The sequence below is a fragment of the Hyperolius riggenbachi genome, chromosome 9 (assembly GCF_040937935.1).
Source record: "Hyperolius riggenbachi isolate aHypRig1 chromosome 9, aHypRig1.pri, whole genome shotgun sequence".
NCBI classification, from domain to species: Eukaryota; Metazoa; Chordata; class Amphibia; order Anura; family Hyperoliidae; genus Hyperolius; species Hyperolius riggenbachi.
The window spans coordinates 176358886-176382366 of NC_090654.1; the positions used below are offsets into that span (position 1 = coordinate 176358886).

The window sequence follows — 23481 nt, forward strand, 5'->3', positions numbered from 1 at the left end:
AGCACGTTCTACTATCACCATCTCTGTAATAAATCAACTTATCTTTCTCTTGTCAGACTTGTCGGCCTGTGTCTGGAAGGCTGCCAAGTTCTTCAGTGTTGTGGTTCTGTGATGCATCTCCCCCCTCCAGGCCCCTCTCTGCACACTGCCTGTGTGTTATTTAGATTAGTGCAGCTTCTCTCTGCTCTATTATCTTTTACAAGCTGGATAAATCCTCCTCTGAGCTGGCTGGGCTTTCACATACTGAGGAATTACATACAGGCAGAGCTGTCTGCACTCTGCAGGAAGAAACCGCCTGACACTTCAGTGGAAGATAGCTGCAGGGGGAAAGAAACACACAAGTGATCTCTTGAGATTAAAAAGGAAGGCTGTATACAGCCTGCTTGTGTATGGATGTATTTTCTATGTGTGGACATACTGTACATCAACCTACTTCCTGTATTGGTGGCCATTTTGTTTGTTTATAAACAAACTTTTTAAAACTGTTTTTAACCACTTTTAATGTGGCGGGGAGCAGCGAAATTGTGACAGAGGGTAATAGGAGATGTCCCCTAACGCTCTGGTATGTTTACTTTTGTGCGATTTTAACAATACAGATTCTCTTTAAGAGATTGAACTCCAGTCAAATAGTTGGTTTCATTTCAGTGGGTCAGGACTAGATCCTGTCTCACTTTATTACTGTAACAAAACGCGGAAGCGCAGCCGCTTGCTCTCAGAGCAGGGCGGCTGCTTCCGCATCCAGCATGGCGCCGCCGCATGGAGGAGCCGCCGCACGCCGCGTGAGCAGCGGTGAACGCGGAAAGGCCGCCGCGTGCAGTGCGGCGGCTCCCGCACCGGACGCCAGGGAGAGTGCTGGTGTGGCTGGGACTCGTAGTCCACCAGCAGTTAGAGTGACGCGCGCGCGCACTGAGGCAGAGCATATATGACGGTCAGAAGTGAGTCAGCTGACCAGGCTGGTCAGCTGACTCTGGCCCCACTCCTCATTGGTCCAGCACTTGGGGAGGTGCTGGAGGGGGGCCTGTGTATATATACTGCAGGATGTTCAGTTGCTGGTTGTCTGGCGTTGCGAACACATACGTGGGAGCACTTAGACCTGTAGTCAGATCCTTAAGTGTGCCGGGACCAGCTGGAGCTGTAATCCTACACTTAGCTAGATTCTGTTGATAGCTTAGAGTACTAGTTTGATTGTGATTATCTGTTATGACCCTTTGCCTGCCTGACTATCCTCCTGAACTCTGATCTTGTACCTTGCCATTCTGATACTCTGTTGCCGAACCCCGGCTCGTCCTTAGACTCTGCTCTGCCTCCTGATCTTGTACCTCGATATTTCTGATACCCTGTTGCCGAACCCTGCCTGTACCTGGACTCCGCCTCCTGAATCTGTACTTTATCTGTCCGTGTGTTACGACCTGGCTTGTCCGACCTCGAGAACCGACCTTGCTATTGGAGGCGGTTCCCCGTCCTGTTAGTGACACTTCCTCCTGAGTGTCACTTTCAGACTAACCTTCCTACTGTCAGCCTGACTCCTCCCGCCTTGAAGACTTCAGGTCTTCGGAAGGAAGCCGTGCAGTACTCTTCACTGCACTGAGGCCCAGTCCTCTAGTGTTACTGTTACACCAAACACTACACTCTACTCAGGTGAACAGAGGTTAGCTGGTATATCGGATTATCGGTGATACTGCAGATCACTTATAATCTGGTATACATCTGTATTCCCAGTGATACTGCAGATCACCGGTAATCAGATCCTCTCTGTGCTTCACCGTTCGTTACAATTACTTCCTGGTTTCTGAGTGAAAAACCTATTGCTTGCTTCCTGTCTCAGTACAGAAAATACTCCAATGGGGATTTATCCTATGTCATATTCTGTACTTATTATCATATATGTGTGTGATACTTGCACCTTGTACCATTTAATATAGCACCAGGCAGTATGCTGACACTTTGCAAATGAACAAATAATATTACTAAATCCCCATTTAAAACATTTTTAATAATTTGGGAAAGGGTTACAACATCATTGAGGTTTTTATCTTCTTTGTCCTTATTGAGTCTTTATGGAGATATTCAGTACACAGAGGGCAATAAAAGTATGGTTGAGAATCTAACCCGTCTTAACTCCAAATCTATCAAAAGCTTTGCCTAGAGTTACTTAATAAAAAAAAAGATTAGAAGTCCTTTTGGTTCCTGGGAAATATTGTGATGAATAAAGTGTCATCTTTATAACTGTCTTTAATTGTACTTCTCAGGAGTCTGGGCTCAAAGTCAACCAGCCGGTATCATTTGCAATCAGGCTAAATGGGGCTAAGGGCAGGATCGATGCCAAGGTGCACAGTCCCTCTGGAGCTGTAGAAGAGTGCCATGTGTCTGAGCTTGAGCCAGGTAAGAACGAAACACAACTAAACCTTTTTTTATTAGGTCTTGCCAATAATTTGCAAAGTACATGGATGTAGGTCCTACTGGCAGCTCCAACAATTAATTATTGATGATGTTGATGAGTCTTCTTTGCCACTCCAGGAATTGTCTTCACTGAGCACAAGGCCACTTGCTCCTCTGCTATTTCTGGCAGTCTTGGCTATCCATACAATGCCATTAGACTGTGTTCATGCACCCTAATGATAGCCTATGGGAGGCGCTATTCGTGACCTTGAGACTGCACTGTGTACTCCTATCTGTTTATTGCCTGAGGAAGCGGGAATATACCCGTGAAACACGTTGCGGTTCTGTTCATGGAGTATGTAAATAAATTGTCTTTATCTTAAGCGACAGCATCGAGTCTATTTCTGAGTGGCCGGTCCACCGCCGCCACCTGAATATTTGAAACATTTTAGCATATTTTATCCTTTTGGCGCCTCTGTACATCTACTTATGGGAGGCGGGCTGCTAGAAGCAACAGAGGTGTGGGGAGAGCTGCTGGTGCCACAAACAGAACATATAATGATCAATAGTTGGGGAGGTGCTGTGGTAACAGCTGCAGCTGTGAGTTTCACTTATCCCTGGGAGTTGCTGATAGTAAAAGGTTCACATGAGCTTTATAGTGTGAGTGTACTTACTGTATAAGCAAGTAAAATGGGGGTCTGATAAAAAATGCAATACTACAGTTTTTGTTTCTATTTCAATACATACTTGTCACCGGTTTCTTTTAGCATGGCGGGAAGCAACCCTTTCAGTACACACTGTTTACAGAAGTTATCAATACTTAAAGAGACACTGAAGCGAAAAAAAATATATGATATAATGAATTGGTTGTGTACTATGAATAATTACTAGAAGATTAGCAGCAAAGAAAATATTCTCTTTTTTTTTTTTCAGGTATATGGTGTTTTTTCTAACATTGCATCATTCTCTAATATGTGCAGACTACACAACACTCAGCATTCAAAATGATTCTTTCAGAGCAGTCTGTAAACTAATGAACTCTCCTCTGCCAGAGAAAAAGTAAATAGTTAACGAACAGTTGAGATAATAAAAGTCAGAAAACAGCCCTCTCCACGACTTTTGAAAGTCGTAGAGATAATGGCTTTTTTGCATAGAGATAACAACTGGAGTTTCTTAACTCTTTCTGTACTGGAAACAATTAGACTGATGTATCTGATCTTAATGTTTTATTTCTTAGCTGTACTACACATATAAATCATAATATCATAGTTTTTTTTTCTCCGCTTCAGTGTCTCTTTAAAGAAAACCCGAAGTGGAAAAAAAAACATGATATAATGAATTGTATGTATGGTACAGATAATAATTAGGACATTAGTAGCAAAAACAATAGTCTCTTATTTTTATTTTTAGTTATATAGCTTTTTTTGAACATTGCCTTCATTCTGTCATATTTGCAGTTCACAAACCACACTTTGCATTTTATACTATAAAACAGAGCAGAGCTAATGACCTGTTGCACTTTCCTGCAGTAAAACCTTATCTCAACCTGTCTCTCAATGTTTGTCAAGTCGGAGAGTGTAGGTTAAACCGGCACTATGCGATATGCAGTCCTATCACTAGAGGCAGGAGATAACAGACGTCCAAACACCACCTTGATTAAAGAGACTGCGTGCTCATGATGCTATTAGCAGATGTATACAACATGGATCATTGGAGAAAATAAACTAGTTCCATCAGGCACTGCAGTTAATTCATATTTATTCTTATTTTCAGTGTGATTTAAATCACAGTATGTGAGATTCTTGTGTTCAAAAAGGCAGGTTCATAGCAAACAACTTGTGCTATGATGACAACATCAAAATTATGCATGATATAATGTCCTACCATCTCAGAGGGTGGTGGTGGGTGCAGGGCAAAAACGATAGCCTAATGGCCTTTCGCATGGCGGTGCTTCTTCCGAGGCTGATCCACGCTGGATCAGCCTTGGAAGAAGCACCGCCGTGCGAAATGGGTGTTAGGCTATCGTTTTTGCCCTGCACCCACCACCACCCTCTGAGATGGTGGGACATTATATCATGCATAATTTTGACGTTGTCATCCTAGCACAAGTTGTTTGCTCATGACTTATGCACCTGCCTTTTTGAACACAAGAATCTCACATGCTGTGATTTAAATCGCACTGAAAATACGAATAAATACGAATTAACTGCAGTGCCTGATGGAACTTGTTTCTTTACTCCAATGATCCGTCTCTCAATGTTTGGTTGTTTAAGTGCTTCAGAAAATAGGACTTTCTTCAACTCAAGTTGGATTGAAGAGCTCAGAGAAGCACCTTTGCATGGATAACAATTGTTACAAGTCTCTTAACTCTTCCTGTACAAGAAACCAATACGAGACTCTTTTCTTTGCTCAATGCTCAATGCTCAATTAGCTGTAGTATACATACATGTTATTATCTTATAAGTTTATTTTTGCTTCAGGTTTGCTTTAAAGAGAGTCTGAAGCGAGAATAAAACTCGCTTCAGCTCTTATATTCAGCAGGGGCATGTGTGCCCCATGCTATCCCGCGGCTGAACCGGGGTCCCTTACCTCCCAAATCCCCTCCGTTCTTTGCGGGGATCTCTTTCTGGTGAGGCAGGGCTAATGGCCGCAGCCCAGCCTCTCGGCGCGTCTATCAGCGCGTCTCTCCGCCTCTCGCCCGCCTCTCGCCCGCCCCTCTCAGTCTTCCTTCACTGAGAGGGGCGGGGAGAGGCGGAGATCCGCCGCTGATAGACTCGCTGAGAGGCTGGGTTGCAGCCTTTAGCCCTGCCTCCAGCAGCAGCAAAAGTTGGGCGTAGATTTTGCAAGGGGGGATTCAGCCGTGGGATAGCGGCGTTTTAGCAGGGGCACACATGCCCCTGCTGAATATAAGCTCTGAAGCGGGTTTTATTCTTGCTTCAGAGTCTCTTTAAAGGACAACTGTAGCTAGAGGGATATGGAGGCTGCCATTTTTTTTTCCTTTTAAGTAATTCCAGTTGCCTAGCAGTCCTGCTGATCCTTTAGCCATAGCCCCTGAAGAAGCATGAAGCAGATCAGGTGTTTCTGGCCTTAGCTGCATGCTTGTTTCTGGTGTTATTCAGACACTACTGCAACTAAAGAGATCAGCAGGGCTGCCAGGAAACCTTTTATTGTTTAAAAGGAAATACATATGGCAGCCTCCATTTTCTTCTCACTTCATTTGTCCTTTAACCTCCCTAGCGGTATGGACAGAAATGTCCATTCAAAAAAACATGCTGTGAACAGTATAAACATGTATACACATCAATACTCTCATGCACTGTATACTAGACCCTTGCTTGACACATTTTGGCAAGTTACAGGAATTTTTTAAAAAAAAATAAAATAAATGTTATCACTGTTTGCACAGAAATCCTGGGAAAATTGAACGCTGGTAGGTTAAAGGGAAGGGAACATGAAGCAAAGAGGTACATTGTGGCTGCCATATTTATTTCCTTTTAATCCATACCAGTTGCCTGGCAGTCCTGCTTGATTACTTTGGACGCAGTAGTATCTGAATTACACACCTGAAACAAGCAGGCAGTTAATCTCATCAGTTTTTTTACACAAACATCTGCTCTGCATATTTGTTCAGGTTCTATAGCCAAGAGTACTATGCAAAGGATCAGCCAGGGAACTGGTATTGTTTAAAAATAAATTTGTCAGTCTCCATATCCCTCTCACTTCAGATTCCCTTAAAACAGAGAGATTTTGAATATACAGATTCAGTTTAACCTATTTGTAGCTGTGGGAAAGTTTAAAGAGGTCCTCAACTGTAATGTATTTCATCTAAATGAATAATCTACATGCCTACTTTTTTATTTAAAGGTAATTTATGTAGTTACAAATCTAAAGTGCTTCCCTGCATTAATGTGGATGGCATCTGCGGCTCTGCCATGCTGCGGAGGTCAGGGGAGGAAGTGTTCGCATATGTAATGTCACATATTTGTCCTCCCGTTCATGGGCACAGTATCCTAAAACCCACTTTTTAGAAGGGGGGGGGGGGGGGAGGAGTGGCCACAGTGGAAACAGTGGTTGCAACCTGTACCAGGTGGTTCTATTTATTCATGCACACAAATAGGAATCAATATAAATATCCTACTGTGAACAAATAATAGCATTAGCAAATGCATACTTGAGGTTCAAGGCATATTACTCAAGCAAAGATCTGCAGACTACAGCTTGTTTTGTTTTTTTAATAAATGCATAGTGTAATAACTGGTACTACACATACTGTAGTACAATTGCCTGCGTCTTAAAGGAAAGTCCAATAAATAATGCAAGCATATTACATTATTGATCAGGAGTTGTCTAATTCAATAGTCTTATTTACAGAAAATCATTTGTAATGTCTTAAAAATGATCAGTTGCTTATAGACTTCTTTAGACTGCTCTTCTGATTGATTAGTGAAATTTAAATATCTGTGTTTATTGGCAGCTGATGCATTATTTCCCAAAGATTCATGTTTCAGGAGAGTTTTCTTTGATCATAGATTGTTATCAGTAATATGTATAATAAAGCTATTAGAATTGTTGGTGTATGGTATACAGTGCATGACCTTGATCTGAAAGCTGTATATGATGTCTTCCTAGACAAGTATGCTGTACGCTTCATTCCTCGTGAGAACGGTATGCACACCATTGATGTGAAGTTCAATGGTAGCCATGTTCCCGGCAGCCCCTTCAAGGTGCGTGTGGGAGAACCAGGACAGGAAGGTGACCCGGCCCTTGTGTCAGCATATGGAGCCGGCCTGGAGAGTGGAGTCACAGGTGTGTAGCCCTATTTGGCCTGATCGCTTTCTTTTAACTCATAGGTTAAGCTACAGTGCTCCCCATAATTATTCATACAACTGGCAAATTTTGACTTAAATTACTTTCTGGTTGACTTTCACAGGAAATGACATAGGTGTCTCCCATAAGATAGTAAGACGATGTGCAAGGGGCATTATTGCAGGGGAAAAAATCTCAGCTTTTATTTACATGCCTTGAATGTTTTGTAGTGGCCCAGCCAGAGACCTGACTTGAATCCAATTGAGAATCTGTGGAGGAAGCTAAAGATCAGGGTGATGGCAAGAAGACCCTCCAACTTGAAAGATTTGGGCAAAAATACCTGTGAAGACATGCAAAAAGCTGGTCTGCAATTATAGGAAGTGTTTGATTGCTGTAGAGCCAATAAAGGCTTTTCTATTGATTATTGAGAAGGATGTGAATAATTTTGGACTGGACACTTTTTGCTCAAATGTAAATAAAAGCTGAGAGTTTCTTTCCCACAATAATGCCTCTTGTACATTGTCTTATTATCTTTTGGGAGACACCGATGTCATTTCCCGTCAAAAAATTACTTGTCGGTTGAATAAAAGTAACTTTAAAGTGTACCAGATCTGTTCTACATAAAATGTTTTATACATACCTAGGGCCTTCTCCAGCCCCATACACACGGATCGCTTTCACGCCGCCGACCTCAGTCTTCTCGCAGCTCCGATACTGGGTCTCCGCACTTCCGTCAGTCGGAGCCAATCTGACGTAAGTGAAGTGCGCTGTTTGCGTATCTCTCCAGCAGCCGCTGGAGAGATACATAGAGGGCGCACTTCTCCTGCATAGACTGGCCAGATTGACGGAATTGCGGAGACCTGGTATCGGAGTTGCGAGAAGACTGAGGACGGCGGCATGGGAGCGATCCGTGCGTATGGGGCTGGAGGAAGCCCCAGGTATGTATAAAACGTTTTATGTAGAACAGCTCTGGTTTCCTTTAAGTCAAAATTTGCCAGGGGTATGAATAATTATGGGCAGCAATGTATGTGCCTGGCTGCTTGTGTATTTCAGCTTAAAGGGACACTGTAGGGGGGGTCAGGGGAAAATGAGTTGAACTTACCCAGGGCTTCTAATGGTCCCCCGCAGACATCCTGTGCCCGCACAGCCACTCACCGATGCTCCGGCCCCGCCTCTGGTTCACTTCTGGAATTTCAGACTTTAAAGTCTGAAAGCCACTGCGCCTGCGTTGCCGTGTCCTCAATCCCGCTGCTGTCACCAGGAGCATACTGCACAGGCCCAGTATGATCTGTGCCTGTGAAGTATACTCCTGGTGACATCAGTGGGATCGAGGACATGGCAACGCAGGCGCAGTGGTTTTCAGACTTTGAAGTCTGAAATTCCAGAAGTGAACCGGAGGCGGGGCCGGAGCATCAGTGAGTGGCTGCGCGGGCACAGGATGTGTGCGGGGGACAGTTAGATGCCCCGGGTAAGTTCAACTCATTTTCCCCCGACCCCCTACAGTATCCCTTTAATTTTGTTCTAAAGCACAGCTGAAGTCAGAGTCTCCAAGAATATAACATAGTTGCAGTAGAAACATTAACCTTTTAAAATGACACAGTTGCAAATATTGTTTACAGATGTGTTGGGAAGTTGGCTGTGCAGTCATGTCCATAGTTCCAGGACCAGTCTGCCTCTCCCTGACTCTGCTCATTAATAACCCCGCAGTGTGGTCAGCGAGAATCCTGACTGATCTCTGTCTAGATATTTTTCTCAATAGTGTCTATGTGCAGCAGGTGCACCCACAGTCCTCCCCCTCAACAATATAAAGGTGGCCACACACCATACAATTTTTAAAAAAATCTGTTCGATTCAAGAATTGCAATCAATTTTTTGAATGATTGTAACATTTACAAAATATGACTAATGTACCACACAGTAAACACAGAGAAGGTTTGGATCAGCACCCATCAAATAGAGAGAAGCGTGTGCCCAAGCTTATGGCGTTCCACACCACTGGAGCCGTTAATTCAGTAGATCCACATGGAGCAGGCACCAGCAATGAAAGTAATCGTCTCTTTATTGATCACATCAGTTAAAATCAGCAGTGATGTAACAACGACAGACCGCTGTTTCGAGCCATGGCTATGGAATTTTTCAGTTGAATAAGAAAAAAAAGAATAGAAAAAAAGCTTTCGTTTTTTTTTGGGGGGGGGAGATCCGGTCATATTTATCGAATTACTGTAAAATGGGATGATTTTATTGTATCGTGTGTGGCCACCTTTAGTTTTATTTGGAGCTGCTTGGGATGAAATTGAATCTTGTTGGGACATTTTGTGCCATAAAATATGTGTAGGCTTTCTTTCCATTCCCTTCCTTTTCTTTCTTTTACTTGCTTTTCCCTTCCTTTCTTTGCCTTTCACTTACTTTCCTTGCCTTTTTTGTGTTTCTTGATTTTCATTCCGGTTTGCTCTACAGCCAACTGAAAAGATAACATACAGCCAATCACTTTTCCCTTGACCTGGGTTAACTGTTGTGATTGGACGATGATTAAACAGTCCTTATGGTGGCCATACATGGTACATTTTTTTTCATCCAATCTTACCAATTCTATGTAGTATAAGGGAACTGCCTAAATTAGCCTTTCAGTACATACACTTAATTTACCCTTATACTACATAGAAATGGTAAGATTGGATGAAAAAGTTGTACCATATATGGTCACACTTAGACTTTTGCCTCAAACCACTATACAATAAAATCAAGCGACAACCATCTTTATGAAGCTTTACACTAGACCTGGTCTGAAATAGCAGGGTAAATCCAGATATCAGATTTCAGCAGCCTCTATAGTATACATTACAAGGTGTTTGATGACATCTGCTGTTCATATTTTGTTACTGCAGCTTCTCTTAAACGATACATCTTCTTATCATGTAGCTGCTGCATATCAGCTGTTTGCAGGCAGCAGAAGTTTGTGAGTGTGGCCAGATACGATGACAGTTTGATGGTGCGGAAATGATGGCAGGACATTGTGTTGTCAGCCTGTATATGTCTGATAAGCCAGTAACTCATTCATCGCTCTGTTTACTGTTCTTGTACTGAGTCAACTCTTTGTTTTACAGCAGATGTTCCTTATTCATTCATTCCACTAAAACTTAAACAAAATGGCCAAGTGAAATACCAGTATTAGATTATGCTGATTTTGTTTAAGAACTGTGAGTCCTTAAGGGTGTAACCTCTGCTGTGTGTGATGGGTGACAGCCAGGTTGAGGCACGGGGTACCCTCCTACATACATTATAGTAAGGTTCATTTTTATTCATTTCCAAGTCATTCTTTAGATTTTACTATTGGGATCACAGTCTAATTGCATCTTATGTTTCAATTCCCCCAGCCTAACTTTGTATGGCCTGCTGCTACCCACCTAGGTGCGCGAAAATGGAGGCATTGTAGATCAAAGAGTATTTTAAGAGGGTGGAGTGAAGGTTAGATGCTAGCCTTGGAGAGCTGGGTCCCCAGTTAGTATCCCAGCAAGGGCACCATCATCTGCACTGAGTTTATATGTCGTTTCCCCCGAAATCCCCCCCCACCCCCCCACCCCCCCGGTTTCCTCCCACATGTCAAAAACATACAGATAATTTATTTAGCTTCGCCTTAAATTGGCCCTAGACTACGATACAGAAACTACACGATACATACATAGAGATATGACTATGGTAGGGATTAGATTGTCAGCCCCTCTGAGGGACAGATAAGTGACAACAATATACTCTGTACAGCGTTGCGGAAGATGGCGCAATGTAAATACTAAAAATAACATTAATAATTTATAAGTGTATTTATGACATTAATATGTCATACTAACCCAGTTTTGGCCAAGTTCAACAGCGCAGTTATACTGCTGTTGATTTTGCACCTCTTGAAGAGATCCACCACCCTGGCTGGAAGCAGGAAATTTGGGTGCTGGAGGCGCTGCGGAAGTTGGCGCCCATACAAATTGCGTGCCAGTAAAATAGCAGGCCCCAGTATGACCCACTGTGCAAACTGCGGCTACAAACACCTGCTATTTTTAGCTGCAGTTTGCATAGCAGGCGGCCCCGGCACCAGTAATTTTACCAGGCACCTCCAGTGTCCAAATTTCTCTTTATAGCTGCAATTGGTATGGAGAGAATTGAACTGTAGCAATATATCTAATGCCTGTCATAAATTCATTTATGGAACAATTTTTCTTGGACAGGAAAACAGTCTGAGTTCATCATTAATACTATGAAAGCCGGGCCCGGAGCCCTCTCTGTCACCATTGAAGGACCATCAAAAGTGACCATGGAATGTAAAGAGTGTCCAGAAGGCTACAAAGTCCTCTATACACCAATGGCCCCAGGGATATACATGATTGGAGTCAAATATGGAGGTCCCAACCATATACTGGGAAGCCCATTCAAAGCTAAAGTAACAGGTGACTTTCGAGTAATGACTGCAAAGTGTGGGCTTGGGAGATGTTATGGGGACCGTTTGGACAAATGTTGCTGCTAATTTAGTGTTCTGTTAGTGTTCTGCTGTGTACTGCATTGTACTAAGAGGCAACAGTAATATAGTAGATGTATACACAGGCCTGTTTTTGGGGGCAGGCGAGACAGGTGCCCGGCCAAGGCAGGCCTGTTTTTAGGGGCAGGCAAGGCTGTTCAATGCCCACAGTGAAGTGGCAGAGTGGAGGGAAAAGGGCCCCATGCAGAGTGCGGATGGGAGACTCTGGCTGCCTAATACTGATGGCCAGGAGTAGGAGGAGGCATGGGGCCGCACATGCAACATTCAGAGGGGAGCAGCATTAACCACTTTTGGACAGCGCTAATTGAAATCTACACCCTGTTTGGGATCTGTTATCCCAACCAGAGCCTAGATTTCACTCACTGCCACCACGCACACTCGCTACTCTCACCACTACCACCAATCACGCCGTTCTCTCCCTTGCCACAGCCCAGTCGCCCTGCCGTTGGGGTAACGACAGAGCTCTGTTAGCCAATCAGGTGCTGATTTCATTGGCTCCTGACCCCGTGATCACTGTTAGCCAATCTCATGATGTGATCACAGTTCAGGAGCTAATGAAATCGGCTCCTGTCCAGCTCACAGAGCTCTGCCGCCATGTGGCGATGGGGGAGCGACAGCATCTGTGATTCTGTGCAGCGTGGTGTCGGCGAGCTCTGGTTCTTGTTGCCGGCAGTCTTTACGGTGCCAATGAACACTGGTATTAAAGTGGTTAAGAAAAACTTATCACTATGCTTCAACCAAATAAAATAATACCTGCACTATACAGAATATACTATAAATACTATGTACTACTTGTGTCATTCCTTTTTTTTTCCTTTTAAATCTGCAGCCATTGCCTAGTCATTTTTAGATGAGCAATCTGTCAACATATCATTTTGGAAATTACTAACTAATTGGCTTTTGTGTTCTGAATGACGGGCCCCACCCTCAGCCCTTCAATGATTCCAGGGCCTTTTGGTTGATCATGTGACTCTCTCGTGAGAGCTACAGCAGTTAACAAGGTTTCCTTTCAACATTCTGCTAGTACCATGAAGCTGGCCCCCCTACAATCAGCACAAATAAAAATTCCATTGTGCTTGGTTAGTGCTACGTTTGTGTCCATTTGTGCTGCAAAAATCAAAGGGAACCTAAACTGAGAAGGATATGGATTTTTCCTTTTAAAATAATACAAGTTGCCTGACTCTGCTGCTGATCCGGTGTCTCTAATATTTTTAGCCACAGTACAAGCATGCAGACCAGGTTCTCTGACTGAAGTCAGACTGGATTAGCTGAATGCTTGTTTCAGGTCTGTGATTCAGCCACTACTGCTGCCAAAGAAATCAGCAGTAATGCCAGGCAACTGGTATTGTTTAAAAGGAAACATCCATATCCCTCTCAGTTTAGGTTCCCTTTAAGATTTCTGCTGCTTTCATTTTGAAGATAATAGCACTTATTATTTCCAAAACAATACCATCACCCAGCCCCCGTACAACAACATACAAACATGAAACTGGTATTGGTGGGTAGAGCTGTGCATGTGCTCATTTGTGCTGCAAAAATAACCTTTCTATCTTTTATAGTTTTTGAGATATTTACATTTTCATAAAGGTCAAAGGTTCACTCAGGTTCATTCAGCCTTTGCGATGTTGTAGAGTAAACTTTTGACCTTTATAAAAATGGGAATATTTCGAAAACTATAAAAGATCGAAAGATGATTTTTGCAGCTCAAATGAGCACATGCACAGCACTACTCACCTACACCAGTTTCATGTCTGTTGGTTGTTGTATGGGGGCTGAGTGATGGTATTGTTTTGAAATAATAAGTGCTATTATCTTAAATGAGAGCAGCACAAATCTTACTTTTTGCAGCACAAATGTAGCACTAACCAAACAGCTTTCAGCTGTCAGGCTCAATACAAATGTTAAGAAAAGACTACAATTAGATTTTAGTTATGTCCTCTTCTGTGTTAACTCCATATTTTCTAATTCAATGAGCATGGCTGTAATTTTCAAACATCTGTTCAGGTTTTTTAACCCGTTTCGTGCTGGAGGGGAGGGAGATGCCACATATCCTCAAGGAAGGTAATGCTCTAGGTCCAGACTTCAATGTTGTGGTTCTGTATAACAAAGGTGATGTGATAATGTCCCTAATGTATTAACAGTGCCAACCTGACTTATTTGTGGAAAAAGAAACCCAACTAACAATATCCAGTTACTTTCAGACGTATATATCTAATGATGCCGGAATAAAGAACTGAATTTGTTGCTCTTGTTAGTGCTCTGTATCAGAGTTAGATTTATGTTATACCTTGTTGCCCACAGGACTTGCTGTTATCTCCTTCAGATTAAGCTGCATTATTAGGTTAAAACCCTATTTAATTAGCAGTCATTTTTGCTGGCTTATTAACCTATTTTAGTTCCTGGACGTAGAAACTACGTCCAGGAACCATGCGCGCTCCCGCGGCTGATCGCGCGTGTGCACGCGCGCTCTTGGCCCGCGGTTCGTTAGCCAGACAATCAGTGGATTCCTCTCCCCCGCTGAAAAAAGCGACAGCTTCTCTCGGAAGCTGCGCTTTTTCTAGCTGTTGCCTCCCCTATGCGTCTCTCTAAGCGTATGTTACGCTTAGAGTGACGTCATGTAAACAAACTCATGGCTGCCATCTTGTGGCCAAAAACTAAAACTACAGCTAAAAGTAAAAAAAATAAAATTCAACACACATTTACATTATAAAAACTACTGTTTCCATCTCACCCTCCCAAAAATACCCAAATAAAATGTTTAATATTAAAAAAAACAAAAAACATTACAATAAAAAAAAAACATGTAAATATTTACCTAAGGGTCTAAACTTTTTAAATATCAATGTAAAGATGAAATATTTCTATGTATTTTTTTGTTTTAAACTTGTAAATAGTGATAGATGCAAAACGGAAAAAATGCACCTTTTAAAATATTGTCGCCATAGATTGTGATAGGGACATCATTTTAACGGTGTAATAACCGGGACATATGGGCAAATACAATACGTGAGTTTTAATTATGGAGGCATGTATTATTTTAAAACTATAATGGCTGAAAACTGAGAAATAATGAATTTTTTCAGTTTTTTTTCTTATTCTTCCTGTTAAAATGCATTTACAGTAAAGTGGCTCTTAGCAAAATGTACCCCCCAAAGAAAGCCTAATTGGTGGCAGAAAAAACAAGATATAGATCAGTTAATTGTGATAAGTAGTGATAAAGTTATAGGCTAATGAATGGGAGGTGAACATTTCTCAAGTGAAAACGACGGAACGTGAATGGGTTAATTGAAGAAAGTGGAGAAAACAATGATTCAAAACTCACAAATATGGATACACACCACCTAACTAACCTGTGCAAGCACTACATAGCGTTACATAAATGTAAAAAAAACCAGGAAGATAAAGCATGTATTAAAGTACACCTGAAGTGAGAGCAATATGGAGGCTGCCATATTTACTGCCTTTTAAACAATGCACATTGCCTGGCTGCCCTGCCTATAACAATGCCTATAACACTTTTAGCCTTAGACCCCAAACAAGCATGGAGATCAGATGGGATAAAGGGGAAAGAGGCACCCGGAGAAGATAAATTGCATACAAATAAAAAAAAAATACAATGAAAAAAAGTGAGGTGGCTTACCTCAATGAAGACAAATTCACGTATTAATAGAATTTTATTGCACTGGCAATGTGTTTCGTGGGTGCATACCCACTTCCTCAGACCAAATAGCAGTGCCTAATAGTGCTTGTAGCCACAAGTAAGGCGCCTCTGATGGTGATTATGTTTCTGACTGAAGTCTGACAGGATTTGCTGCATGCTTGTTTCAGGTGTGTGATTCAGACACTACTACAGTCAAAGAGAGCAGCTAGAACACCAGGCAACTGGTATTTAAAGGAAATAAATATGGCAGCCACCGTATGCTTTTCCCTTCAGGTGTCCTTTAAGCGGTTTAAGTACAATGATGTCAAACAAGCAACATTATGTCCTATATATAATGTAACTTACAATTATGAGACATCATTTAAAACATGTAAAATAGGGATTAAATAGTTTAGGTCCTAGAGTCGGGTAATTAGTAATCATGATATAAAATCATAATACATTGAAAAAGTAAAAGACTAATGGCAATCCGTGGAGGTGACCTAAGATGAGCACCAACAAAAATCAGTATTTATGCAAATATTCATGCAATTCATCACTCATTAGTATTAGAACTCATTGAAGAGTATTAATTTATGTGCACAGTGCTTGGCCAGTAACTGCCTGACATAGAGCATGATTAGTCACATAGATGTGGGTGCTTTCCTGGGCTGTGCAGCCACAGTAGTTAAAGGTGCGTTGTGCATAACCAAAAGTGCTGGATGTGAAAAGTAGCTTACGGATAACAAAACATGGAGACCCCAGCATCAGGAATCTGACCCTGCCAGAGAGCAGAATCACTTTATCCATTTCTTTGTCCTATCACTTTTTCAGCACCATATTTATAAGTGGTAACAGGTACTCTGGTGATCAGGCATTAGGATCTTCTTATTACAGTGCCACAGTTACTCTAAAGTGGCCATCAGAAGCCTTATTTTCTTGAATGGAGTTGTTTGCCACTCATGGCTTATTATTTGAGTAGTAGTAGAAGTACGTGGACCATGGAGTTTCATATACTACCGTGATCTAAAGTGGCAGTGCATGGCAAAGGTATTTGAGACGCACACTACCGGTACTTTAATCTGCTGGATATTGTCATTCTCCAGCTCTTATAAAGCTGCAACCAGGCCTGACCAGCACTTTATAAATACGGTGAATGGAACACAAGTGCCCTTAAATAACGGTGACTGTAATAGTGGGCAGCAATCTGCAAAGTGGCAATCCTTTATGAAATAACAGCAATTCTAGGACAAGAGTAACACACTCAGTTCCTTCAGACACTTACATGAGGCCTGTTGTGACACACTGAACTGCTAACTCAAGCATTTTTGTGGAGTGGAGCTAATTAAGCTTACCAGTGTTCTCGTCTCTTGTTTTGACTGTGCTAATTATGTTTTGTGGTTTTCTGTTCACTCCCATGTCCTACGTATTAATCCCATATTTGTCCTGCTGCAGGTCAGAGACTAGTTAGTGCTGGTAGTGTCAGTGAAACCTCCTCAATAATTGTGCAGTCAGTGACCCGCGCCTCCACGGAAACCATCTACAGTGCACTGCCCAGGTTTACTTCCGATGCCAGCAAAGTAACGTCAAAAGGGGCCGGCCTATCGAAGGCTTATCTAGGACAGAAAAGCAGCTTCACTGTGGATTGCAGTAAAGCAGGTAAGGATTCAGCAGAGTTTTGTACAAGGAGAATTCTGTTCATGTTTTTAGTGTTTAGCAGATTCCAGTGCCTGTAGCCAGTACCATTTTTCACTGCAGTTTTACAATTTGATACAAACCTAGAGAAGTGGGCTAATTCAGGCTCCGTTTGTCAGATAGTAAACACACTTTTCATGATACTGGGGTGTCTATCAGGGGGGCCTTCAGGTTCATTTTGGCCAGGGGGCCCCATTAAGTAAGTAGAACTGGCCCTGATGGTACCTACTAGTGATGGGGCACACATATAGGTTAAGATATCTCATGTGGCTCTAGTTGTCTGGGTGTAATGGCCAGTATGAGTCAGTATAAGTGGCGGTACTTGGAGAAGACAATGTAAGTGGAGGCTTCATTGCAGGAGACACACCTCTCTTCAGTTTATGAGGGGATTTATTGCAGGTCACACTGACTGCCACTGTAAGTGCATGCCCTACTAGAGGGGGCAATAGAATTGAAAATGAAAGTGGGGGCTTTACTGGGGCGATAGTGATTACCAGTGTGTGTGTGTGTGTGTGTGTGTGTGTGGCGGGGGGGGGGGCGGGGGGGGCAACATTTGTTTTGAGTTTAACTTTTAAATATGACATAAAACATAATAAAGCATAAGTAAAAAAAAAATTGTGTGTGTTGTTCCAGGCTCCAACATCCTATTGGTGGGTGTACATGGTCCCACAATCCCGTGTGAAGAAGTGTCTGTGAAACATCTAGGCAACAAGCAGTATAACGTCACTTACCATGTGAAGGAGAAGGGAGATTACACCCTGGTGGTGAAATGGGGGGAAGAGCACATCCCTGGTAGTCCATTCCACGTCACCGTCCCATAAACATTCACCACCTGGTCTTCTGCCAGAATAGAGAAAAGACCTCTCATACCTGATTACTTGGAGCGAATATCTGCAGATTTCTGAAAGTTCAGCAGAACTCAAAATGTTCAATGTAATTTTATACATGAATTTTTTTATACTAGGGAGATGAAAATTTGTATGTGTGTTTTAGGTGACCATGTGATAATTTAAATAGCAAATCTCTACTGCTCAATGGGCTTATTTATACATGTTGATATTGTCTAACCTTTTCTCTGCCAAGTAGAATAGAATATGATGAATATGAATAATGATTTAAGAAGGGGGCCAGATTTAAGTATAAGGATACGTATGATATTTAACTAGAATCAACCTGTGATCGGTAACATGATCAAACTACTGATTATGCACAGTTGTAGCTCATAAGGCAACCAGTCATGAATGGTTAATTCTAATCTGAATTAGTCTTCTGGGGATAACCTTGCTAGTAAGGGCTGGTTCAGACGGACGTCTGCATGGCGTCGCGTCTTGGGGCGTTGCGGTAGCTGCGCGGTCAGGCTTTCAGTAGCCTTCGGTCGCGTTCCGATGCGGTCGCGTTTTTTTCTTCACCTAGGGGAACATTAGCCGTTGCGGTTGACCGCTCCCTGGAAGCTACATGTCGCTTCCAGGGGCAGCTCGAACGCTAACGAAAATCGGTACCCGAACGCCGCGTTCGGGTAAAAGCGCGCAAAAGCTCGGTGTAAACGTTCCCATTCACTTAAATGGGAGCGTTTACCGTGACGTTCCGAACGCTTGCGGTAAACTCTCCGCAAGCGTCCGTCTGAACCAGCCCTAAGACTGCACTAGTATTGCAGCCTGCTCCTCTAATTTATGTGTATTTACTTATGCTTGCTGTGACTCTTCTGCTTTAAAAACCCTCATTAATTACCCACAAAACTTGGCATCACCTGCCTATGGTCTGTATTATAAGATAAAAAACAAGGCTTTCCTCTCAAAGCATAATCTACAACAATAAGTCATCTGTTTTGAGCAATGATCCCAGGTAGACAACTAGACCGATTTTGACTTAAAGCAGACTAACTGCATACAGAAGAAATAACAACAGTAAGTAATGAGTCAAATGCCTATCCGTGACTAGTAAGGATATACTATTATTGCAGGTTTGTTATAACAATTGAAGACCTGGACAATCATTCATCATTCCATTTTTTAGTTGTGTACACCAGACATCCCTGTGAATAGTAACTAGAAATGATGTGAATCAAAAGCTGCAATATTTACGAGACAGAAGGCAGGCTTCTGGCATTGTGTGCTGCTTTCCTCAGTCTGCATCATGTCCTGCCAAAGCCTCACACCAAGCTTGGGCTTCCATGAGGTCCACTTGCTGAGACACCTGAGGCTCGCTGCATCTTGCAAGCCATGAGACCGTGTAATATGTAAAAATATGCATGTTGGTAGATGGCACTTATTTTTCATAGCCCTGCTGTTATTTAGAATAAGTTTAGGAATGAAGATTTGGGTAATTCAAATGCCTATTTATGACTAGTTATCTATTATTCTTAAACCCACGGTGATCTGGAAGAGGGATGTAAATATGGTACTTTCAATAAAAGTGCCTTTGTGTTTGACCATAAAGTTCACCTGCTATGATGACGGATTTGTAAACTATTAACATCTCCACTGTAATCCTAACTGTAAAATGTTAATTCCTGTACTCGTATGGGAAGGTCAGAGCCTTAGGATTGATACTACATGAAAAGGATTGTGACAATTAAGTGGATGTTATCTAATTTATAATATGGTCTTCATGGCTGAAGTTGTCTGAAGGGAGTTTGTGCATTTCCTTTTGCCACATATTCTTGCTTTGTTTTAGAAGATTGTAAATTCCATCCACGAGGTCCATTTCTTGTGAGCTGTCCATTGATAAACGTTAGTATTCTCTAAAGTAGACCCGTCACAGACACAGCTCTGTAATAATCTGAACTTGCACCCTGAAACTACCTGTGAGGTTACCTGCCTGGAATGGCTGTTTTTTCGTCTTATGTAATTGTATTGTCTCAGCATTCTGTTACTCTATGTCCAGCTTTTTAATGTAGTATCACAGTCCATATTTATAAGTAGGGATTGTCACTGAGGTGCTAATAAATATGAGACGATTGAGAATTATGCTAATTATTATACAGAATTATGCTAATTACTATGAAAATCTAAACTGTAAATGTACTAAGCAAATCTCGCAGTGAAAGCATCATATACAAATCATTTGCAAATTTCAAGTCAAGTAAAAAAGTTGGCACTGAGCCAAATCTTTGCCACTGACATCTAAGAAGCATTTAGCATAAAGGAGTATGGGGACTCAAAAACGCCTAAAGAAATCGTTGGCAGACGAAAATAGTTTGCTGAAGGCAAATGCCTAAAGACATCCATAGCATATGAAAGCAAAAATCAGCAAACGCTCCTAGACATCCAAGGCAGTCTAAGGGTTACGGTAAGTGCTTCTAACGAATGCTCTCCTGTGCTCATCTTGTCAAGATGGTGGCTCTATCGTGTAATTCTGACAGTTTTATTTGGCCATCTTAACATTAAGGAGTTGATATAAAACACACTCACTGCAATAATGAGACAATGCAAACAAATAATAATGAAAATAAGCCTTTTCTGAGAGACTGACTTCACTTTATGAGAGTGCATATTAAAATTATTACACAAGCCTGTACTTGAAAAAAGTCAAGAAATTGCAAAATTCTTAAATAAGCACAATATTTGTTGAAATAGTTTATACAGATTGTCCACATGCACTGAGTGATCAATTCACAAAGCACTCCAACACAATCTATACTTTTGATCTACCTTATATCAGCATATTGGGAGTTGGTAGACTCCGCATACCGATATGAAAGAAAGATATGAAAGAAAGGATAACACGCAAGACATTGGAATTTAAAGTAAACATTCACATAACATACTTGAAACATATCCATGAATCCTTGTTAAGCAGAATGCAAGTAAGGATGTGCATCTAAGTAGCCTATACTTTCTCTAGTTCTTGTGAATGCCTTCCACATAATACAATGTTTCACTGGTAAGATATTGTAAAAAATCTGATTAATAAAATTAAATAAGTACTCTGGTCGCTGGGCTTTGAAGTAAGGTTTTGTAATATATTTATGCCCGGCGCTGTATATCTAGGTTGTGGTGTATATTAAAGTGGATTTTGTAATATTCTCAAATGCAGTTGTCAGTTTGAATTTCCTGTGCAGCCTCAAAGGGTGTGCATAGTACCCATAGCAGTTCCAAAAAGAAAAGAATCAGATTCTAAATATCCAATGTAAGACTCATTTTGTTCTGTGCAAAGTTATTATAGAAATATATTTTTGGAGTGCATGAGCAAAAACATTTTTTTTCAAATCGATCATTATTTTTCTTATGGGTGTGTATTCTAGTTTGAATTAACTTTTATAGCAAACCGTTTCTTGTAACAGTGTAACAGTCTTTTTCTAGAATACTCAGTACATTTTAAAACACTATTTTTGGATACACAAGCCTAGCGAACTAAGATATCAGAAGCTTTGTACTGTGCTTTGTGCCTCACTGTGAAAGTCCACTACGTTGTCAGTTCAGAACCAGAGAAACCAATAAACTGGAATCAATTGTTTAATATTTGTTGTCAAATTTTACTTGTGTTTTGAGTTACTATAGGGTGGTTAAAATGTGTGTATATGTACGCTACGGGTGAGTGGGTGAGCAGTTTTGTGTGCGTGTTTTGTGTTTTAAGCAAGTAGCAGAGTACGGTATATGGATTATGGGAAATGGGATACATACTTTGGGGAAACACCACTCTTTTCTAAGTTTCACATCACATCCACCTTAAAGTGGACCCAAATTAAAAATACTAGATTTCAGAAATAAAATCTATTTTCTAAATTATAATGATAAATAGCAGCCTTTTTGCAGCTACATGATGACAAATATAAAATATTTTACATTTATTGGTGGAACCCCTCCCTTCCTTTCATATTGCCAGGATTTTTCCGGCAAACTGGTGGAATAGGTGGTGTTCTGCAAAGGAGGAATTGCTAATGGCTGCCACCTGTATAACCCTAGTTGTGAAAAGAGAAGGGTGAAAAGTATGCAATGAAATGTTCATATGCTTGAAGGAGTGTTTATTTATCTTTGTATGTGTCAGAGTGGTGCAACTAAATATTTTGAAAAAAAAAAGTTTGGTTTGGGTCCGCTTTAAGACTGTGTTCTCACTTGAACTGATAATGGACATTTTTTTGTCTGTTTTCCGCTCATTGCAAAACTGACAGTGAACGGATTCTATGTTAAATATAGGAGCTGGTCACACTTGTCAGCCTGCAACGGATCTGTCTGATCCGTTGCGGTAAACAGACTGCACTGCTGTGCCATGTGCAATAATCCTTGACTGGTGGTAACGCATCTGCCTCGGGCTGCAGCAGGACCATAGAAGAACATCTGAGCAGGCACTATGCTGACTGCTCCCTCTGGCCATATGTGGTTCAGCAGCAGATGGGAACGGAGCCTTATTGTATTGCCCCACACATTAAGAGCACTGTGTACAGTAGGCAGAGCTCAGATTCTCTGCACTATTATCTGTGCATTAGGCCAGATGATCAGTGGTCTGGAAAGAAAAACGGTACAGAGAGGATTAATCAGACCTGATGGGCAGATAGGTGAGTAAACCTCTTCACACGTAACCATAGGCAGTGGGGATAGAGAGAAGGAAAGCTGTCAGACGAGCAGGCATTTTTGTAGTAGTGCTGGGGTAGAGTTGTTAAGGCATAGTAGACTTCTGCTGGTTGGGTATGTTCAGAAACAATAGGCAGACAGAGAATTCTCATACATATTAAAAGTGGAGGAGGAGGCGCATGAAAATCAGTAATTATACTGCATTATTCAGGGAGCACTTTGGAATTTAAACCAGCAAATTTATAAGACCGCAGCTTTCACTTAGAGGACACCTGAAGGGAGAGTGAGAGGCTGCCATATTTATTTCCTTTGAAGCATTACCAGTTGCCAGGCATCTTGCTGATCTTTCATACATCAGTAGTGTCTGAATAACCAACCTGAAACAAGCATGCTGCAAATGCAGTCTAACTTGAGAATCTGTGAAGTAAATAAAAAAAAAAAAAACATGATACTTTGGAAGGGGAAAGCCTCTGGATACTAATGAGGCTTCCTTCGTTCTCCTCAGCCAGCTCGTTCCAACGCTGGAACCCCCGAGCATGTGGCAACAATAGTATTTACCTTGCCTGCCTGCACACGTGCACTAGCGGCTTTCCGCTCGGGCTCCAGTGGAAATAGCCAACCCCAATCAAATCTGCTCTACTGCGCAAGCACAGACTTGCGCCTGTGCAGTAGAGCGGACCCGACCAGGCCCAGCTATTTCCACCGGAGCCTGAGGAAAAGGCACCAATGCACCTGCACAAGAGCTGCAACAAGCGGACTTTTGGGGTAGCCAGCACTGGCTCCCCTCTGCTGAAGAGGACTGGGGAAGCTTCTTTATGATCCTGAGGTTTCCCCCTCCTGAGATAAGTACTCCCTAGGGGACTTTTTTTTGCTTCAGGTACACTTTAAGTCGAATACATCTGCTGTGCATCCTTGTTCACGGTCTA

General features: G+C 41.8%; 1 protein-coding gene across 6 annotated transcripts in view; it reads left to right on the forward strand.

Moving 5' to 3' along the window:
• FLNB (filamin B) overlaps window positions 1–21503 on the forward strand; it is a 353424-nt gene extending 331921 nt beyond the window's left edge. For 3 of the 6 annotated variants that reach the window (XM_068253736.1, XM_068253732.1, XM_068253734.1), the window contains 5 exons: window positions 2250–2382; window positions 7009–7185; window positions 11403–11621; window positions 16806–17009; window positions 17679–21503. In XM_068253736.1, coding sequence (XP_068109837.1) covers window positions 2250–2382; window positions 7009–7185; window positions 11403–11621; window positions 16806–17009; window positions 17679–17866 — 921 coding nt within the window. In that variant the 3' untranslated portion in view covers window positions 17867–21503. Of the gene's footprint in view, window positions 1–2249; window positions 2383–7008; window positions 7186–7415; window positions 7626–11402; window positions 11622–13714; window positions 13772–16805; window positions 17010–17678 lie in introns of those variants that run through there. The other 3 variants (XM_068253731.1, XM_068253733.1, XM_068253735.1) reach the window with 2 other exon arrangements.
• Window positions 21504–23481: the final 1978 nt, after the last annotated feature.